A 16,824-nucleotide genomic window follows, 5' to 3' on the forward strand; every position below is an offset into this window, starting at 1 on the left:
CATCAAGGCATCTACATACCTCCTAATATGCTCTTTAGCATTCCCAATCATGCCATCATACTTAAGGAAGATAAGAGTTGTGTAATTGACTAGATAAGGCTTCCCAGCCATCTCTTCAGGGTAATAAGACCTTGTGTCGATGTAAGCAGGACGGTTGTGATGTCCTCCCTTGTTAAGTAAGGAGATGCTTGGGGTCCCTTAGGCTGTAGAGGTGCCCTCTAGTTGAGGAATGGATATAGGTTCTAGGGTGGAACAAGATTCGACCTTTCGGTCTTTCCTTAAGGTCCTTGGCCTCCTTGTGGGTTTTGAAGGGTAGTTATCATTTGGCGTAAGGACTGGAATTCTGCCCACATGGTGGCTTAAGAACACTAAAGGTCCTCAATACTTGCCATGAGGTCCTTGTTATCGGGTTGTTTGACCTCCTTAGATGATTCTATGCCTATAATGTGCATGGAGATATGGTTTACACTCACCTCTACTTGCTGGTTTTCTCTTGAACCAGCCTGAGCACCTGCATTTTTCTTTCTTCGAGGCATTGAATGGCCAAAGAGAAAGATAACTAAATACAAGATCGAAAAAAGAACAAACAAGGTATAACTAAAATGGAAGACAACCAAAGATTCTCCCTAGTGGAGTCCACAAAAATGTACGTGCAAGTTAGATTATCAAAGCTATGTAAGAGAATGGATGATGGATCTAACAGTACATTTAAGTCAAAGAAGCCTAAGAACACTAAAAACGAAAGCATTAACACTTTAAGGTAATGAGAAATAGAAAGCATAACATGAAAAGTAAAGAAGACGTGAGGAATACATGGAAAACCCTTTGGAAGGGATGAAAAACCACAGGTGAACAAGGGGAATGTCCCTCACTCTCTTGGGCTTTTTATTATTTAAAAAAGAAGGTCTTTGTACAATGGTGATGTTCTTCCCCAAAAGGGTGCCTTTTCTCTCTACCTCACTTTCCTACCCAAACATTTTGGCTTTTCTCTTAGTTTTTCCAAGTTCTTGCCCTAAAGCAACATGTTCCTTTTATAGTCCAAGGAATGTTACTAGGTACATAAGGACAGGTGTCAAATCATGATTCCTCCATCTGAATCTTAATTCAACTATTATACTATGTAACGGTTGGAGGAGAGAGAAAGCACGCCAATGTCAAGTAGTGGAACGGAGGGCGACTCTGCTACTATGTGGGGAGTAAACCTTGGACAAGGAAAGGGACATCAAGAATACTAAGAGTGATACACATGTCTCCAACGGTGGCCCAGCACAAGCTCAGCCAATAAAGGGTGTCTTATAACATCTGACCATAGAGGGTCACTATCTCCCTTTTATGCAAGTGCTAGTTGTCCATGTCAAGTGCAAATCTCACTCCTCCCCAACATGGTCACGCCATTGGCATGGGCCAAAGATCCTCTCCTTTAGCCAACGTTTTCCTTTCCTTGGCTCACAGCTGCTCTACGTGTAAGGTCTGGATCCAGCCATGCCAGTATTCTCACGTGTCTTGGCTGGTGTAATGTACAAACTGAGAATCAAGGGCGAAAATGGTTTTTTGACCATTCCAGTTTTTTAAAACCATGGTCTTGGAAAAGTCTTTGGAACCGCATGGGATAATAATTTATTTTAAATGTTTTAGCTATAGGGGTGTTATGTGTGTGGCCAGTGGCATGGCGGCTCTAGGATTTTTTCTAAAGGGGTCAATAATGTTGGAGCTAGTAATTTTTTTGGAGCTAGTAATTTTTTGTGGAGGGGTAAAAATAAAATAAAATGATTGCTTTTTTTTTTCTTGTATATACAACTTTCATATTATATACAATAATCTAATTTAGTATTCTAAATACAATTTAGTATACAATACATCTATATTTTACAATTATCTAAAAAAAAATTAATAGTTTAAAGATCAGTAAGACAACATCCATTGAATGCATAAATAAATATAATTAAATAAGTAATCATACATTTTTGTCATATTAATAATAATTTATTATATTTATATGTAATATCAATTAAATAAAAATACATAATAAGAAGAATAGTAATACACCTAGGAGTAGGATTGGGAGTAATCGCGAAAGTAAGAAAAAAAAATAGTAATTGATATAAGTTTTGCTTTTGAAGTGTATGACTTTTTATTTTTTTAACCATACAAGTGGTCAATCTTTTGGAATTGGAGCAAGCATTAACAGACTTTTCGGACTTGGAAATCTGTAGAGCACTCATCAAACTACTTGACTAGAATGAAAGAAAACATAGAAGGGAGAAAGAGAGATAGAAAAAATGAGGAAAGAATCATAGAAGTAGATATAGATTAGTTGATTGTACAAGTGGTGTACTTTTTTTTTTTGCTTTTTTGTGTGATAAAAGTGGTGTAATTTTTTGCTAATGAAAAAGAAAAGTGCAGGAAAAAACAGTTTAATTTGCAGCCAACAGCAAAGTAAGTCAAAGTTTAGAGAGAAGGTTTATTTGTTTATTTTTATTAACAAATGAGCAATTTTAAGAGTAAAGGTACTAACACAACACTTTTACAATAAAATCTAGGTAACATGTTAAAGGTATGTAAAAAAATGATGTCAATTATGGGTCTAAATAAAAACCAATTAAAACTTGCCACTTAACTTTTATTGTAAAAGTGGGTTCCAATTTGCTCAACTATTAAGGTCTATAATGATTGAATAAGAAATCTAAAGTTTAATTCCTACCTACACTAAAAACAAATTTATGTTTTAATATGATGATAAAGAATTATTATCAGGAGTAGGCGGACGCCATAGGTTGAAACTCTCTCTTTCAAAAAACAGAACCTTTATTTTGAAATTATTGTGATCATACTATTGTGAATTATATTTAGATTTATTTTTGCTGGTATTAAACAAAATTTAAGATGAGAGTGTTCAAATTTTTATTTTAGAGTGTCAAATTATATATATATATATATATATATATATATAATCTTTATTTTTTTGGCTCTGGCTGGCTGCAGGGCCGCCCCTGTGTGTGGCTTGCTATTGGTTTTGAGAATCTTGGTGACAAAGTAGCACGTTTTATACGTTATTCCTTGTTAGTTATTTGTAGTACCTACTTATTTAGACTTGACTACTAGAGGGAGAGAGACAAACTAAAAAAAAAAAAAAAAAAGTCTCCTAAACACCACGTCAGATTTGCATCATACATTCAGATATCATATTCGGGATTTCGGGTATAGGCTCATTAATATATATATATATATATATATATTTTTTAATTTTTAGGAAAAGCTCATTAATATTCTAAATCGTCTTTCTCATCCTAGGAAAGCTTTATGGAGTAAGAGATTATTTTATTTTATTTTTATAGGAATGGACTAAGAGATTAAATTAGAGACTAAATTGATATATTTAAAAAATTTAGGACTAAATTGACACAGTCAACATTAACAACCAAAATGGTAATTTACCCGTTTAAAAATCCCTGCCGACTTCATCCTCTCTCTCTCACAGTCACAACAATATACTTTAGCATTTAAAATTTCTCTTGTTGCATTTTTTTTTCAAACGTTTGAAAAATCCATGCTAGAAAATTAAAGTATAAGTGCATACTTTAGAATTTATTTTTTTCAACTGTTCGAAAAATCCATACTGGAAAATTAAAGTCAGAAAAAGTACATAGTTATGCATTTATTTTTGCCTTGTTGCTTTTTTTTTCCAGCCGTTTGAAAAATCCATACTGGAAAATTAAAGATTGAAAAAGTACATACTTAAGCATTTACTTCTCTTGTTGCTTATTTTTTTAATCGTTTGAAAAATCCATACTGGAAAATTAAAGTTTAAAAAAGTTTGTACTTTCCTTAGTTGTGTTTTCGATTTTTTAGTTGATTTAATTACATAATTGTATTGGTCAATGAATCACACAATTGAATTTAATTATAGTTAAAATTAATTCTTTTTGTGCAATATTGATTAATATATCCACATAGTTGAATTTAATTGAAAAATCTAAAACACTAACATTAAGGAACAATAATTCTAGAATCACAATAATTTTCACAATTAGTGAGATGACAAATTGTTAACGGTAAATAATAATACAATATTAGTAGTGTATTTGGATGTAAATCAATCAATGAAGTCAATTTATATCATACCAGTATCGGTACTTTTTTAAAATATACAAAAATAAAATGATGGGCTAGATCTAGAATTTTTCAGGTGTTTTGCCCAATATTGAAGTTTTGGCCAGAACAATAAAAAATGTTAAAAATCATGTTATTTAAACTAATAAATTGAGTTAATGTACTTAAGACTAATATTTAGGCTTAAAAAGTATGTATGTTTTAATTTATACGTTCACACATACACACACATAAGTAACCCCAAAGTAGTAAACCAGTATCAATCGATATAAAAATATTTTGTTTTCTTAACTAAACTAAAATGACCACCTATACAAAATTGACTTCTTTAGAATTAATAATATAACTTGTCACCTAATTATTATGAAAATATTATACCCATAATATTATTTAGTACTACGAAAATATATCTAAACTGGAAGTCCTAACTCATTAGGATTTTTTTTTTTTTATTCTTTTTTTCACCGCCACACATTTGCTTACAGTTGTGGTCCACTAGCCTTTCATTATAAGTTTTTTTTTTTTTTTTCTTATTTTTACCTTCACACGTTTTGCTTTGAAGTCATGTCACTTGCTTTTTAGCTGACTACTTTTCTACTTTCAGGCGCGTGTACCAAAACTACAAAGAGAGACAGACACGTTGAAACAGAGGGCGGCGAAACAAAGGAAAGGAAGAAGAAATGCGTAGCAGACACAAATACTAAGAAGAGGAAAAACCGAGGTAAGATAGAGGGCTCATCATGTGCTGGTATTTTGTCTTCCGCAAGTCAATCAAGGTTTGTTTTTGACAAGTATGAGAGCTTTGTGACAGTTTTTTGTCCGTATGTCCAATGAAAGAAGTATTGGATGTATATTTCTCCTTTTCTTTTTCTTTTTTTTTTCTTTTTTCTTTTCTTTTTACTCCTTCCGTTTTATTTTGTTTGTCTTGTTTGAAAAGTCAAACTTTTTAAAGGAACATTATTTATTGTTTTGTCTATATTTTAAAAATGTATAAATTTTTAAAATTATCCTTAAATAAATTTATCAAAAAATTGAATTATTAATAAAATAAGGGTATAATAGAAAAATTAGTAAATTAATGACTTTTATTTTTAAAAACAAGATTATATTTTAGAATATCTCAAAATAGAATAAAGAACAAACAAAATAGAACGGAGAGAGTAATTTTTAACGAGCGGAATAGATGTGACAAAACAAGAATTGATGACTCGTTGTGCCATTTTCTTATTTCTCATTTCACTTTTTGTTTTTTACTTATTTTGTTTCTATCTTCCCCTTTTCATAGGTACGGGCAGCAGACCACTCACGTGGCTTTTATTAATTTTGTTGGACAACCATATTTTTGAACTTATCTTATCGTTTAGTCCACAGACTACAGTTGCCGACTTGCCACGCAATTGCAGGAACCTAGGACACATTTTTCTATAAAATATTCTTTCCGTCCAAGCCAAATAAATTAGCTAAGTTGCCTACACAACTAACATAGAAAAGATGTCTCTATTTGGGAAAGTAGAGGCTGAAGTAGAGATTAAGGCTTCAGCAAATAGGTTTCACGAAACCAACAGCAAGAGAATAGCTGAAATACCGAAACTTAGCCCTAACTTTATACAGAGTGTTGATTTGGTTGAAGGAGAATGGGGACAAGAGGGCTCTGTCATGAACTGGTATATTCTCTATGGTAAGTCAATCAAGATTTGTTGTTGATCATGTCTTATGGATTCTTGAAATATTTTCACATTTTATACAATACTTGCCCTTACAAATGCTCAAGCCTGATTAAGGTGGAGCTAGGAATTTTTGTTTGAAGTACCAAGTTACAACTCTAACATTTATATCAAAACAATCTCACATGCACATATACATACATTTTTTTATTATATACACACTTTTTTATTTGATAAGTTAAATATATACTCACCAAACAACAACAAAAAGAGTTTAATAATTTCAATCAAAAATTATGTTTGGTAGGGGTCTTATATAAAATAAATTTCATTTTTACTATTTTTATAGTGAAATTTTTAAAAAATTTCATTTTCGATACAAATTATCAAATTATATACTAAAGTAAGTAAAAAATCTTTCAATTGAACTAATGAAATTTTTAAAAACATGAATGATCCAAAACTTGGAGAAATAAGTTAGACTTTAAACATATTTGAAGCTATCTTACTCTAACCTATTAAATATTTAACAGATATAAGAGCATAGTTTACAATAAAAAATAGAATTGTGAAAAATAATGTTATGTCTCTTATTAGACCAATTTTTTTTTTTTAAAGAGCATAATTGGACTAAATCAAATATTTGAGGGAGCCAACTCTTATTTTTTAGACTAAATTTTGAAAATATTAAAAAAATTATATATATTTAAAAAAATTTTAAAATTTTGGGTTGTTGGGTGAGCTGATGTTTTTTCATAATTTTCCTTAAAACTAAATCGGACAAAAATCCATAAAAGGAAGGTTTTACGTTTTAAAATTTTTTTGGAGCAAATTACACCCCCCCCCCCCCCTCCTTTGACGTTCAGGGAAATGATACTCACCTACAACTTTTTTTTCTTTTATTTTTTGAAATAAACGATAGAACACTCACCCACAAACTTGAAGGAAAAAAAAAAAAAAATACTCCTCTTTCTTGAGATTTGAAAAAAATAACACTTCTTCTTTTCTGTTAATATTTGTAACCGAATATTCTAACTTTTTAAAAGATTATCTTTATCAAAGTTTAACTATGGATGATAAAAAGAGCATTCACATAAAATAAAAAATGAAAAGAGCATATTATAAAACATGTTGCTAAAGCGAATTTTTTAGTCTCTTTTGACACCTTTCCAATTAATATTGTTAAAGTTTGATGATTCTTTTAGATTTTTTAATCGCACCTCTCACCAATACTTTGGGTCAATATAGTGACTTTGGACAAGCATGTCCTATAGCCAATAAATTTGAGAAAAATCACTATAGCAAATTGACTTAAATCAGAGTTATCAACATTACACACACACAAATAAAAAAAAGAGAGTTCCAAAACAAGTTTGCACTCCACTTGCAAACACAAAAAGGTGTCAAAAGTGTCTAATAATCACTAGCAATTTTTGCACTCCTACAAGGTCGGTTTTCAAAACTTGCCTTCCCTTTCTTCCTTGGTCACTATCTTGTTGAACCATGTGTAATTCTTTTTTCCTTGCTAGAAATGTCAAATGCCAAAGATGTTTGTCAGATGCCACAGAATTTACATAGGTGCATGCACATATGTTTATCAAAGTGTTGTTGTGTTGCTATTTTATTTAATTGCAATCTATTTTGTTAGACCACATTTTCATTGCATAGGATATCTATTTTAGATGTATTAAGCTAGTTTTAAATATTTAGAGTACAAGAGAAACTCTAGCTAGAGGTTCAAATTAATTATTTTTCTTCATGCAAGTTAGGTGAGGTGTCAATGGCTAATGGCTTCTACTGTCTAACTCATTTTTACATTTACTCATTTTTATCTTTACTCCTTTACTGCCTTTTTTATACCATTATATTTTACTGCTTATAAATAAAGTTTTATGATAGATAATAAATCATTAAAAAAAGAAGGATTTGAAATCCAATTATTATTGTTATATAAGCTAAGTAGGGATGGGGTTAACAATAATAAATGAGGAGGTAGATCGGAAAGGTTAAGTATCACCAAGAAAAACAAACCACAAAAGTCCAAATGTTTGTACAATTGATTGTGTTTTTGTTGACTCTTTTAGATGGGAAAGCTGTACTGTCTAAGGAGGTATTCGAAACCCTTGATGACAAAAACCATTTAGTAGTTTACAAGGTGATTGGAGGAATACTCAAGGAGATGTACAAGAGTTTCAAATTCATTCTTCAAGCCATTCCAAAGGGTGAGGGGAGCTTGGTCCGCTGGACTTTGGAATATGAGAAACTAAATGCTGATGACCCTGACGCAAGCTCAATGCTTCAGTTCTGTGTTGGTCAGAGCAAAGATGTCGATGCTCATCTCGGCCTCGAATAGATTGGCAGAAAGATTACAGCTTGATGCGTATTAATAAGCACAATGTATTTGTGTAAAATAAAATTTCTGGGAGCTTTATAGACTTCTTATAAGTAGAGCTTCCAATATTGTCTGCTGCATCATGTTGTTAATAAAAACTTGACAGTTTAATTGTTGTGAAAATATTATATTTGTAATGTAACTTTTTTTTTTTTTTTTTTTTGAGGGGGGATTTGTAATGTAACTTAGTAAGTGATTACATCTAAACTCTACCACCCAAAAAAAAAAAAAAAAAATTCTTGTTTTTCAATATTTTGAAATTTCTATCCACAAATTAAATTTTAAAACAAAAATTATACTTCATAAAGAATAAGGCTTCAAATTTGTGCTAAATGAACAATTGAGCTACAAGGCTCGTGACCTATAATTCTATTATAAATGGTCTTTTTATAATAAGTTTGAGAGTATGGTACTCAAATTGAGAATATATAATACTATATATTTATATATGTACGTATATAAAATATACTTATATAAATCCAAGTTGAATTTTCTAAATTTAAAAATAATTTCATAAGATATTTGTGGGAGGACTTTCGTCTCGGTCCCTAATCAGGTATTGTCCTATTTGAAAATAGTGTTGAGCCTTAATCCTCAAGGATTTTTTCAATCCCACATCGAGGAGAGATGAGTGTAGTAGTGGTACACTCATCCTTAGGCCAAAGGCTTATAAGGCATGAGTTGGAGGCATCTCTCCTCGATGTGGGATTGAAAAAATCCTTGAGGACTAAGGCTTAACACCATTTTCAAAAAGGAGAATACCTAATTAGGGACTGAGACGAAAGTCTTCCCACAAAAAGGCACCTTTTGGGGTTTAAGGGGAAACCCCCACCTTCCCCCTTTGTAGGTTCATGTGTGACCTAAAGGAGTGCACTACCACAGCATGAGGTAGTAGTTTTTGAGACTTGCTCTACTTCGCATGTGTAGTAGTGTTACACTCATCCTTAGGCCAAAGGCTTATAAAGCATGAGTGTGAGACATCTCTCCCCGATGTGGGATTGAACAAATCCTTGAGAACTAAAGCTCAACGCCATTTCCAAAGAGGACAATACCGATTGGGGGCCGAGATGAAAGTCCTCCCACAATATCAATTAATTATTCCTATTTTATTGGTAAATATAAATATATGTGTTATTGTGTGTGATTGCTATTTGAATTGATAATATTGTTGATAATATTATTTAGACCCAACAGTGGTATTAGACCTTGGTCGCTTTAGTGAATGATTTTGTGTGTGAATTAAGATGGATGAGAAAGGTTTGCTTTAATTAAGGTGGAGCTATTCTAAGAGGAAAGAAGACTACTTGATTTCGGTGGAGCTATCCTAATAGAAAAGAAGACATTTGATAGAATTTGAGTCAAGGTGGAGATTGTTGTGAAATTGCCTCAAATTCCAATTGTGGCTTAGAAAGTCAATTGGGTTTTTTAGTCATAGAAGGTTAGATTAATTTTGGTTTCTCTAGTATGGAAGGAAAGACTATTCTTTGGTGTGGAAGGAAAGCCTATTCCTTGTTAAAAAAGTAATGTATTTCTTGTTCTAGAAGGAATAGAAAAAGAGTTTTATAAATAGACAATGGTACAAGAATTTGATGGCTTTGGCCCAAAAGTCCTCCTTATTGGGAGAGGGAACATAGAGTGTGAAATCAAGAAAAAGAAAAAAAAAAAATTCGCTTGGGAGGCAATGCAAGGAGAGAGACAACAATGTTTGGACTTTGTCAACAACATTTTTTGTAAAACACACAAATCAAGGAAAATTTGTGAAGCTTTTTTTTATGTTGCAAAGTGCCAAAGAAAGAGATGTCGCATAGAGAGAGATAGCCAGAGAGCTACATAGAAAAGAGAAAAAAGAAGAGAAGAGAGTAAAGTGTTGCCTCCTTCGAGATAAATAATTAGTGTGTGTGAGAGTAAAGAAAAAAAATGAGATTTTTCTTTATCCACGAGACATACACTAGTGGATTTATTATTGTATTTGGATAATTTCAAGTTAGGCATAAACTTGAGAATTATTGTAATGGATTTGATAATAGTGAAATTATTCAGAGTTTGTCTCATAATTTTTCCCTTGATGGAGAAACGATTTTCCACCTAAATATATGTGTTCTTGTGTGTGATAGCTATTTGGATTGATAATATTGGTGATAATATTTTTTGTGTTAAAGATTGACCCTAGTTAATTAATTCAATTACCACAATTGATTAATTGGGTCAAATTTCATGCAAATTGTGAAGGCACGAACAAATCACTAAATAATCTATAGTACAGCAGAAAGTAAGCGTTTTGGGAGGAGGAAATGGAATGGAATAAAAAGAAATGAAAAGAATAATTTTAGAATATTCTTCATTTCCATTGTTTAAGAGTTTTAATGCAGGGAATGGAAAATTCATCACTTGTTTGGGAGTTTAAGTAGAAGGGAATGGAATGGGTAGGAGGGAACACTTATTCCTCTATATTCCCTTAAAACCACAAATTTTCATTCATATCAAAATTGGGAGGAATGAGAAGGAATGAAATTAGATTTAATGGATTTTTTTACTAAAACTCCCAAAATACCTTTATTTTAAAACATTCAATCAAGTTTATTTAATTTCATTCATTTCCCTTGGTTAAATACATTCCATTTATTTCCATTCCTTATGATCATTTTATTCTATTCTTTTATGAACTCCCAAACAAAACCTAAATTGATACAGTGATTTGTTGACTAATGGAGAAAACCTTTCATAAAGCAAAAGCCCCACCAGGTGATTTTCAGATCACCACTCCTAAGAATCACTAATCAAAATAAAAGAATTGCAAGTACAAGGAATCTTACCTCAAACTTGGTCTATCCCAAAGTACCTACCTATCCCCAATTAGTCTTGATTTTGTAGAGACTTCTATCTTTTGCGGGGATCCTAGTACATGACTAACTCCCAGTAACTTGAAACTTGTTGTTGAATGCAAAGTTCTTCAATTCACTTGTAGAGAAAGAAGCACTTGGTCACAAAATCCTAAAACACATAAGAACGCAATAGCTTTACATTAAGCATATAGATTCTCTAATTGAGTTTCTGCGTCTTGTGATGACTTTAAAATAAAGCTTTTATATCTTTTAGAAGTTTAGTGAGCAAAACCCTAGAAGTCCAAGTCATCATGGGCCAAGAAACAGATTTGAGAAATCTGGATTTGCGAAACTCAATAGATCGAGAAATGTCAAGCTTGTATTGAGACTCTTCATTAATTCTCAATAGATAACTTGTATTGAGCTAGTGTCGAGATTCACTTTTTTAGCTTTACTTTATTTGTTTCTTGGTAAAGTCTTCATATTTTCATTAATACCACTTAATATAGCAACAAGATATACTTTATAATGTTTTAGAATCCACTTAAAACTGTCCAAATACAAATAAAGTGCCTTTTGTCAAATAATATACCAACTATATAAAAATATGTCCCTAACAATATTATTTGAGACCCAAAATAAAATTGTGTTAAAAAAGTTGTCACATGAAAGTTGTTCATAGACTTTTTCAAAAAGAGTTGTTTGTGTTGATGGCGTGGATCAGAATTTTTAATTTTGTTTTAAAATATGGATTAGAGAAGAAACCGAAAAATGAAGTGGTTAGTTTTTTTTTTTTTTTCAAGTAACTAGTTTCACCGAGGTCCGAGGATATCATAATTTATTAATAATTATTTTATAAATAAAAAAATTTATACTTTGATTTAATAGATATGAAAGGATTTGAAATAATTTATTTTTGGTGTAGACAAGAATACACGGATTCAACAAAAACTTTTATATCTGTATGTTATTTTGATACCTTTGCACATGTTAATATAATCCATGCTTGGTCCTAAATATTTTGGGATACCAAATATGATTCTACCTTATTGTTTTTCAAGTTGAGCTTCTATGTCCTATGATATTAACAGTATGGCGTGATAGGGTATTTTTTTGTGCCTGAAGCTTTGAAAAGCAAAAGCTTCCAGCATTTTTGGGAATCATGAATATCGATTTCATGCTGAGGACTCATTTGTGCTTTATGTCCACATGATGGCTCATCATTTGTTCTCTAATCTCCACTTTAAAGGCATTAATATCATCACATTTGCGAAAAAAATAAATAAATAAATAAAAATAAGGTATTTAAAAAGTTGGACTACAACATGTGCAAAGCCCAAGTACAGATCACTAACTTCTTGGCACGTTCTATAAGTCTATTATAATTTATAACCCGTTTTTCTCTACATGCAACAGGCCTATCATTGAACCCAATTACTTGATTTCACAAATCAGGCCCGTGGGGTCCATATTTAACAAGAGTTGGGCCCTACAATCAAAAGCCCATTTCGGATGTTTAGATAGAATTTTGATCATTTTGAATGTCCATGTATATTTTGGTCAGTTCGAACTTTTCAAGGGTCTTTAGGACATTTCGGGATTTATTTAGGTATATTTTCTTTTATGCTGGAGGTTCTTAGTAGTATTTTTGTCGGTTTAAAGGTTTTTGGGAGGGTATTTTGCACATTTAGATGTTTATGAAAGGGTATCATGTTTATTTTGGATGTTTCAAGTTTAACCATTTTAGATGGTTTGTGTGGTATTTTGGTTATTATGATGGTTTTTAGGGGGTATTTTAGTCATTTTAGTGGTTCTAAGGGGAATTATTTTGAATATTTTGATGGTATATTTAATCATTATTTTTTGGTATATTTAATCATTTTAGATATTTAGAATGGGGTTGGGTTCTAGTTACACCTAGTGTAACTCTAAGCAATATTACATCACCCAATAACTTGTTATTAAATTAATATTTTGAAAATCCAACCGTTGAATTACATGTTTTATATGTTTTTAACATGCATGCCAATTCTCATATCAATCGGATGCTATTTACCATTTGATCTATAAACTCATCTTTTATGCATTATTTTAAACTACAAAAATTTAAATTTTAACAATTGATTGATGACATGACTATTAATCTTTGATCACCTCGAAATTTTGCAAGCATGAATAGTATACAAAGATAATGTAATCTAACGGTGGATTTGTCAATATTCGCATCCAATTAAAAAATATTGAGTAATGTAACATTGCTTAAAGTTGCACCAGGTGTAACCATCTAACGGTGAATTTGTCAATATTCGCATCCAATTAAAAAATATTGAGTAATGTAACATTGCTTAAAGTTGCACCAGGTGTAACCTGAACCTAACCCTTTAGAACGTATTTTGGTCGTTTGAATATTTTAGTGCTATTTTGGTCAATTTGAAGGAATTGGGCATATTTTGATTTTTTTAAGAAGGTTTTAGAGGAATGTGAATCATTTTAGAGAATTTAAGATGATTGGGTCTTTTTAGATATTTTTGGTGTATGTTTGCATGTGAATGTAATAATTGGGTAAATGGGCAAGTTAAGTCTTGTCTATAACAAGCAAGTTGTATGGGTAATAGATATCAACAATTTATTTAGACGAGTAATAGATGGGTAGATGTATAATTATATATCAAACCCATTTATGATCCAATCAAACTATTATCTAACCCACCAATTAATTTGCCATCCATAATTCCTAGGGAATGGAACTTTTCTTCTCCTTGTCACACCAAGAGGGGTTTCAAGAATTTTGTATTTGGTCCTGTATAGCCTTTCAATCTTCTATAGTGGTTTATTATTATTATCTATATATATATATATATAACCGAAGCTTTTCAAGCTTCCACAATTTTCCACATCATCGCCATTTAAAAAAAATTAAAAAATTATTTTTATTTTCCAATCCACGTCATCATTTTTTTTTAAATCATCAGCATTATTAAAAAAAAAAAAAAAGCTCCACGTTATCATTTTTTTTAAAATCATCAGCATTATTAAAAAAAAAAAAAAAACCCAAATTTTTGTTCTCCTTCCCCAAACCCTAAACCTCTTCTTACACACCGCCTCTTTGTTCTCTATTTCTCTCCCTCATCTCTCTTCTCTACCCTTTCAACCTCTGATTTGTTTTTGTTCATGGCAAAACATACAACTCTACAGTAAAGGGCAATTTTCCTTTGGGATGTGTTACTCCATAGAATTGATTTCTATTTTTCATTTATAACTGCAAAATGTTCTCCATTATCGACTGCGTGAGAGAGGAAGTCATATACTGAGATTTACTTTAGACTATTGGTCAACTGTGAAGTCTTTTTATTTCCCTTTTTCCAATCCTTCCAAAATCAGATTTTTTGCACTGTGAAGTCGTTTGCTCCTTTTGTTATTATTATTATTTTTTTGTTTCTCTTAAAAATATATATCATAATGGTGTCATGTCCACCAGGAGGTTCTTTGACTTATTTTAACATGGTTTTTTTAACATATGTTCTACTGTGTTTGTCAGGCTGAAGAGCTTGCCGCTGGACGAGATGGTGAGCCTATATAAGTGAACGTTTTGTCTGCTTTGCTTTTCTAAATTCTTATTGTTTTTCCTTCCTTTGTGTTCATTGCAGATGGGAGATCAGAGTAATAATTAGCCCAATTACGTTCTTTTCTTTTCTTTTCTTTTTTGTTGAATCACTGCTATTATCTAAATTAATTCTTTGCTTCTTGCATATTTCATTGACAGGTCAATCACGTAGCCACTGAATCATCATCACCAACATTGATCGTTCGTGCTAATTTTTCTATTATATACTATCCTTTGTGTAAGTTCCCCAATAAAACCCTAAACCTCTTTTTACACACCGCTAAAATTATTGAACAAAGAGGAATTCAATAATTTTGGTGTTTCTCAAGAACTCCTTGGTAAGATCACCTTGAATCCTCAATCTTCCTTATCTTCTTCCTTTTTTGTTGCTGTTGTCCTAATCTATTTGCTTATAATTAATTTGTGGTTTTTGTTTCCATAGTTTTTGAACATTCTTGAATTAGGACGAAATCAAGATGACTTTGAGGCTGAAGGATTGATTTGGGGTTTTTATTAGTTTTGGGATTTTGGGGTTCCTAATTAGGGTTTGCTGTAATTATAGATTTCAATTGCTAATATGTTTCCTCTTTGTTCTTTTTTGTTTTTCCCAGGGGAACACCATAGAAGATCAAATTCTACCTATGCTTTGTCTCTTTGTGTTTTGAGGTTTTAATTTAATTTAGGATTTCATCCCGAACCTGTTCTCTTTATTTATTTGTTAGTAGGAGTGAAATTGTGGTTTTTGGGTCCAGTTTAGCACTTTGGTTTACTAATTTGTGTTTTTTTAATTCAAAACTTCTGAATAAGGTTTTAAATATATTTTGGGTTCTATTTGTTGTTATCCATATAATTGTAGACAAGCTATGAGTCTTCCATGTTTGAAAGACTTAATCTTCATCAAAATATATGAACACTAACAAAAATATTTTTAATTTTGCATTTCGTAGGATTTAGTTTTCTGTATTTTGGTTGGTTGGTTTTGATTTAATTTATTGGGTATCAAACCTGTGAAGAATTTTGGAGAGCAAGCTTGATCAGCTTTGTGGAGGCTCTTTGTGTTCTAAACCTGCTTGTATGTTAGTAAGAGCAAAGTAGATGGTGAGGTCTTGGGTTCAAGATCCAGCCAATGTATGTGTATCTTACTTATAAAAAAAATGTAGGTTAGCTCAGTCTTTAGGCTTATCATAGCAATTTCTGTTGTAATTTTGTACAATATCAGCTCTGTTCCATTTCAATTCCTTTTATACATTGTATAGTTTCTTCTTATAGTGTTATAGTTTTTTCAATGATATGATTGTGATTTAAAATGGTATGGAGAGCTGCAAAGATATGTTTGATCTAAATTCCAAAAGGAGCAGCCAGGAGCAGCTATGCTAATTGTTACTCCCTATAAGATGCATTTAGATTTTATTTATTTTGCCACTTCCCTTATTGTTATATCACTGAATTATCCTCTAGACTTATTATATTTGTAAATGCTCTTGATGAATTTTTTTCATATTAGGGAAGTTATTAATTATCTCTAATTTGTTTTAATTGGAACTCTTACAATACAAATATGTAAGTACATATATGTAATTGCAGGTACAGAGCTACAGCCATGCTTAGCATGCCATCAACCTCATTGAAATTTATGTTGCATAAAGGATATAAGAAAGTTGTGTTGTTTTCACCTTGCAATGGCAAAGACAAGATTTAGCAAAATAAGTACAGCATCCAAAGTTTTATTCAGCAAAAATACAATCAGGATGAGATTTTGATTGGTTTCTCATGTCAGGTAATTCTCCCAATTCTTTTCAAATTTGTTTTCCTAAATTATATCCGTTTGTCTCTCTATTTGTTTGTAAACTCCACCATTGAATCTTTGTACATCCCTATTTTTTCCTCTCTTTTTTCCATATGGATTTTTCTTTTATTTCGTTTGGTTCCCTATTGCTTGATTATTTTTCATGTTTTTTTTTTTTGTTTGATGGGTTTCCTTTGGTTTTGGAGGATTGCAAGGAACACAACCTAGAAGGTTTTAATTCTTCTACTATTCCGTTTTGTTCCTTTTTCTACTATTAAAAAAAAACAGAACAAAGTTCTCCATTGTTCTATGGTTCATCATTTTAAGTTGTACTATGTTTTTTTTTTTTTAATTTAATTTTTTTAATGAAAAAGTTGTACTATGTTGATAAAACAAAGTTTAGAAATTTAGTACTTTTATTGTTAATTGCTTCTTCGCTGAGATGT

At 31.3% G+C, this 16,824-nt stretch overlaps 1 protein-coding gene and 1 long non-coding RNA gene across 2 annotated transcripts; both read left to right on the forward strand.

Annotated features, from left to right (window-relative positions):
- The first annotated feature begins 5,541 nt into the window (after window positions 1-5,541).
- Window positions 5,542-8,296, forward strand: LOC115991946 (MLP-like protein 43). The gene is made up of 2 exons (XM_031115938.1): window positions 5,542-5,788; window positions 7,859-8,296. The coding sequence occupies exons 1-2, from the start codon at window positions 5,602-5,604 to the stop codon at window positions 8,125-8,127; spliced, it is 456 nt and encodes a 151-aa protein (XP_030971798.1). The 5' UTR covers window positions 5,542-5,601; the 3' UTR covers window positions 8,128-8,296.
- A 6,156-nt stretch (window positions 8,297-14,452) lies between these two features.
- Window positions 14,453-16,319, forward strand: LOC115993113. Its single transcript, XR_004092780.1, has 3 exons — window positions 14,453-14,554; window positions 14,752-14,830; window positions 16,177-16,319. It is a non-coding gene; the product is annotated as an uncharacterized LOC115993113 (long non-coding RNA).
- Window positions 16,320-16,824: the final 505 nt, after the last annotated feature.

Source organism: Quercus lobata, chromosome 5, assembly GCF_001633185.2.
Source record: "Quercus lobata isolate SW786 chromosome 5, ValleyOak3.0 Primary Assembly, whole genome shotgun sequence".
Classification (NCBI taxonomy): domain Eukaryota; kingdom Viridiplantae; phylum Streptophyta; class Magnoliopsida; order Fagales; family Fagaceae; genus Quercus; species Quercus lobata.

What these genes read in the sequence shown, in the direction of transcription:
- LOC115991946 (XM_031115938.1), top strand. Translation starts at nt 5,602, where the DNA reads ATGTCTCTATTTGGGAAAGTAGAGGCTGAAGTAGAGATTAAGGCTTCA. An exon ending in GAACTGGTATATTCTCTATG is followed by an intron (nt 5,789 to 7,858) that starts GTAAGTCAATCA and finishes TGACTCTTTTAG; the next exon opens with ATGGGAAAGCTGTACTGTCT.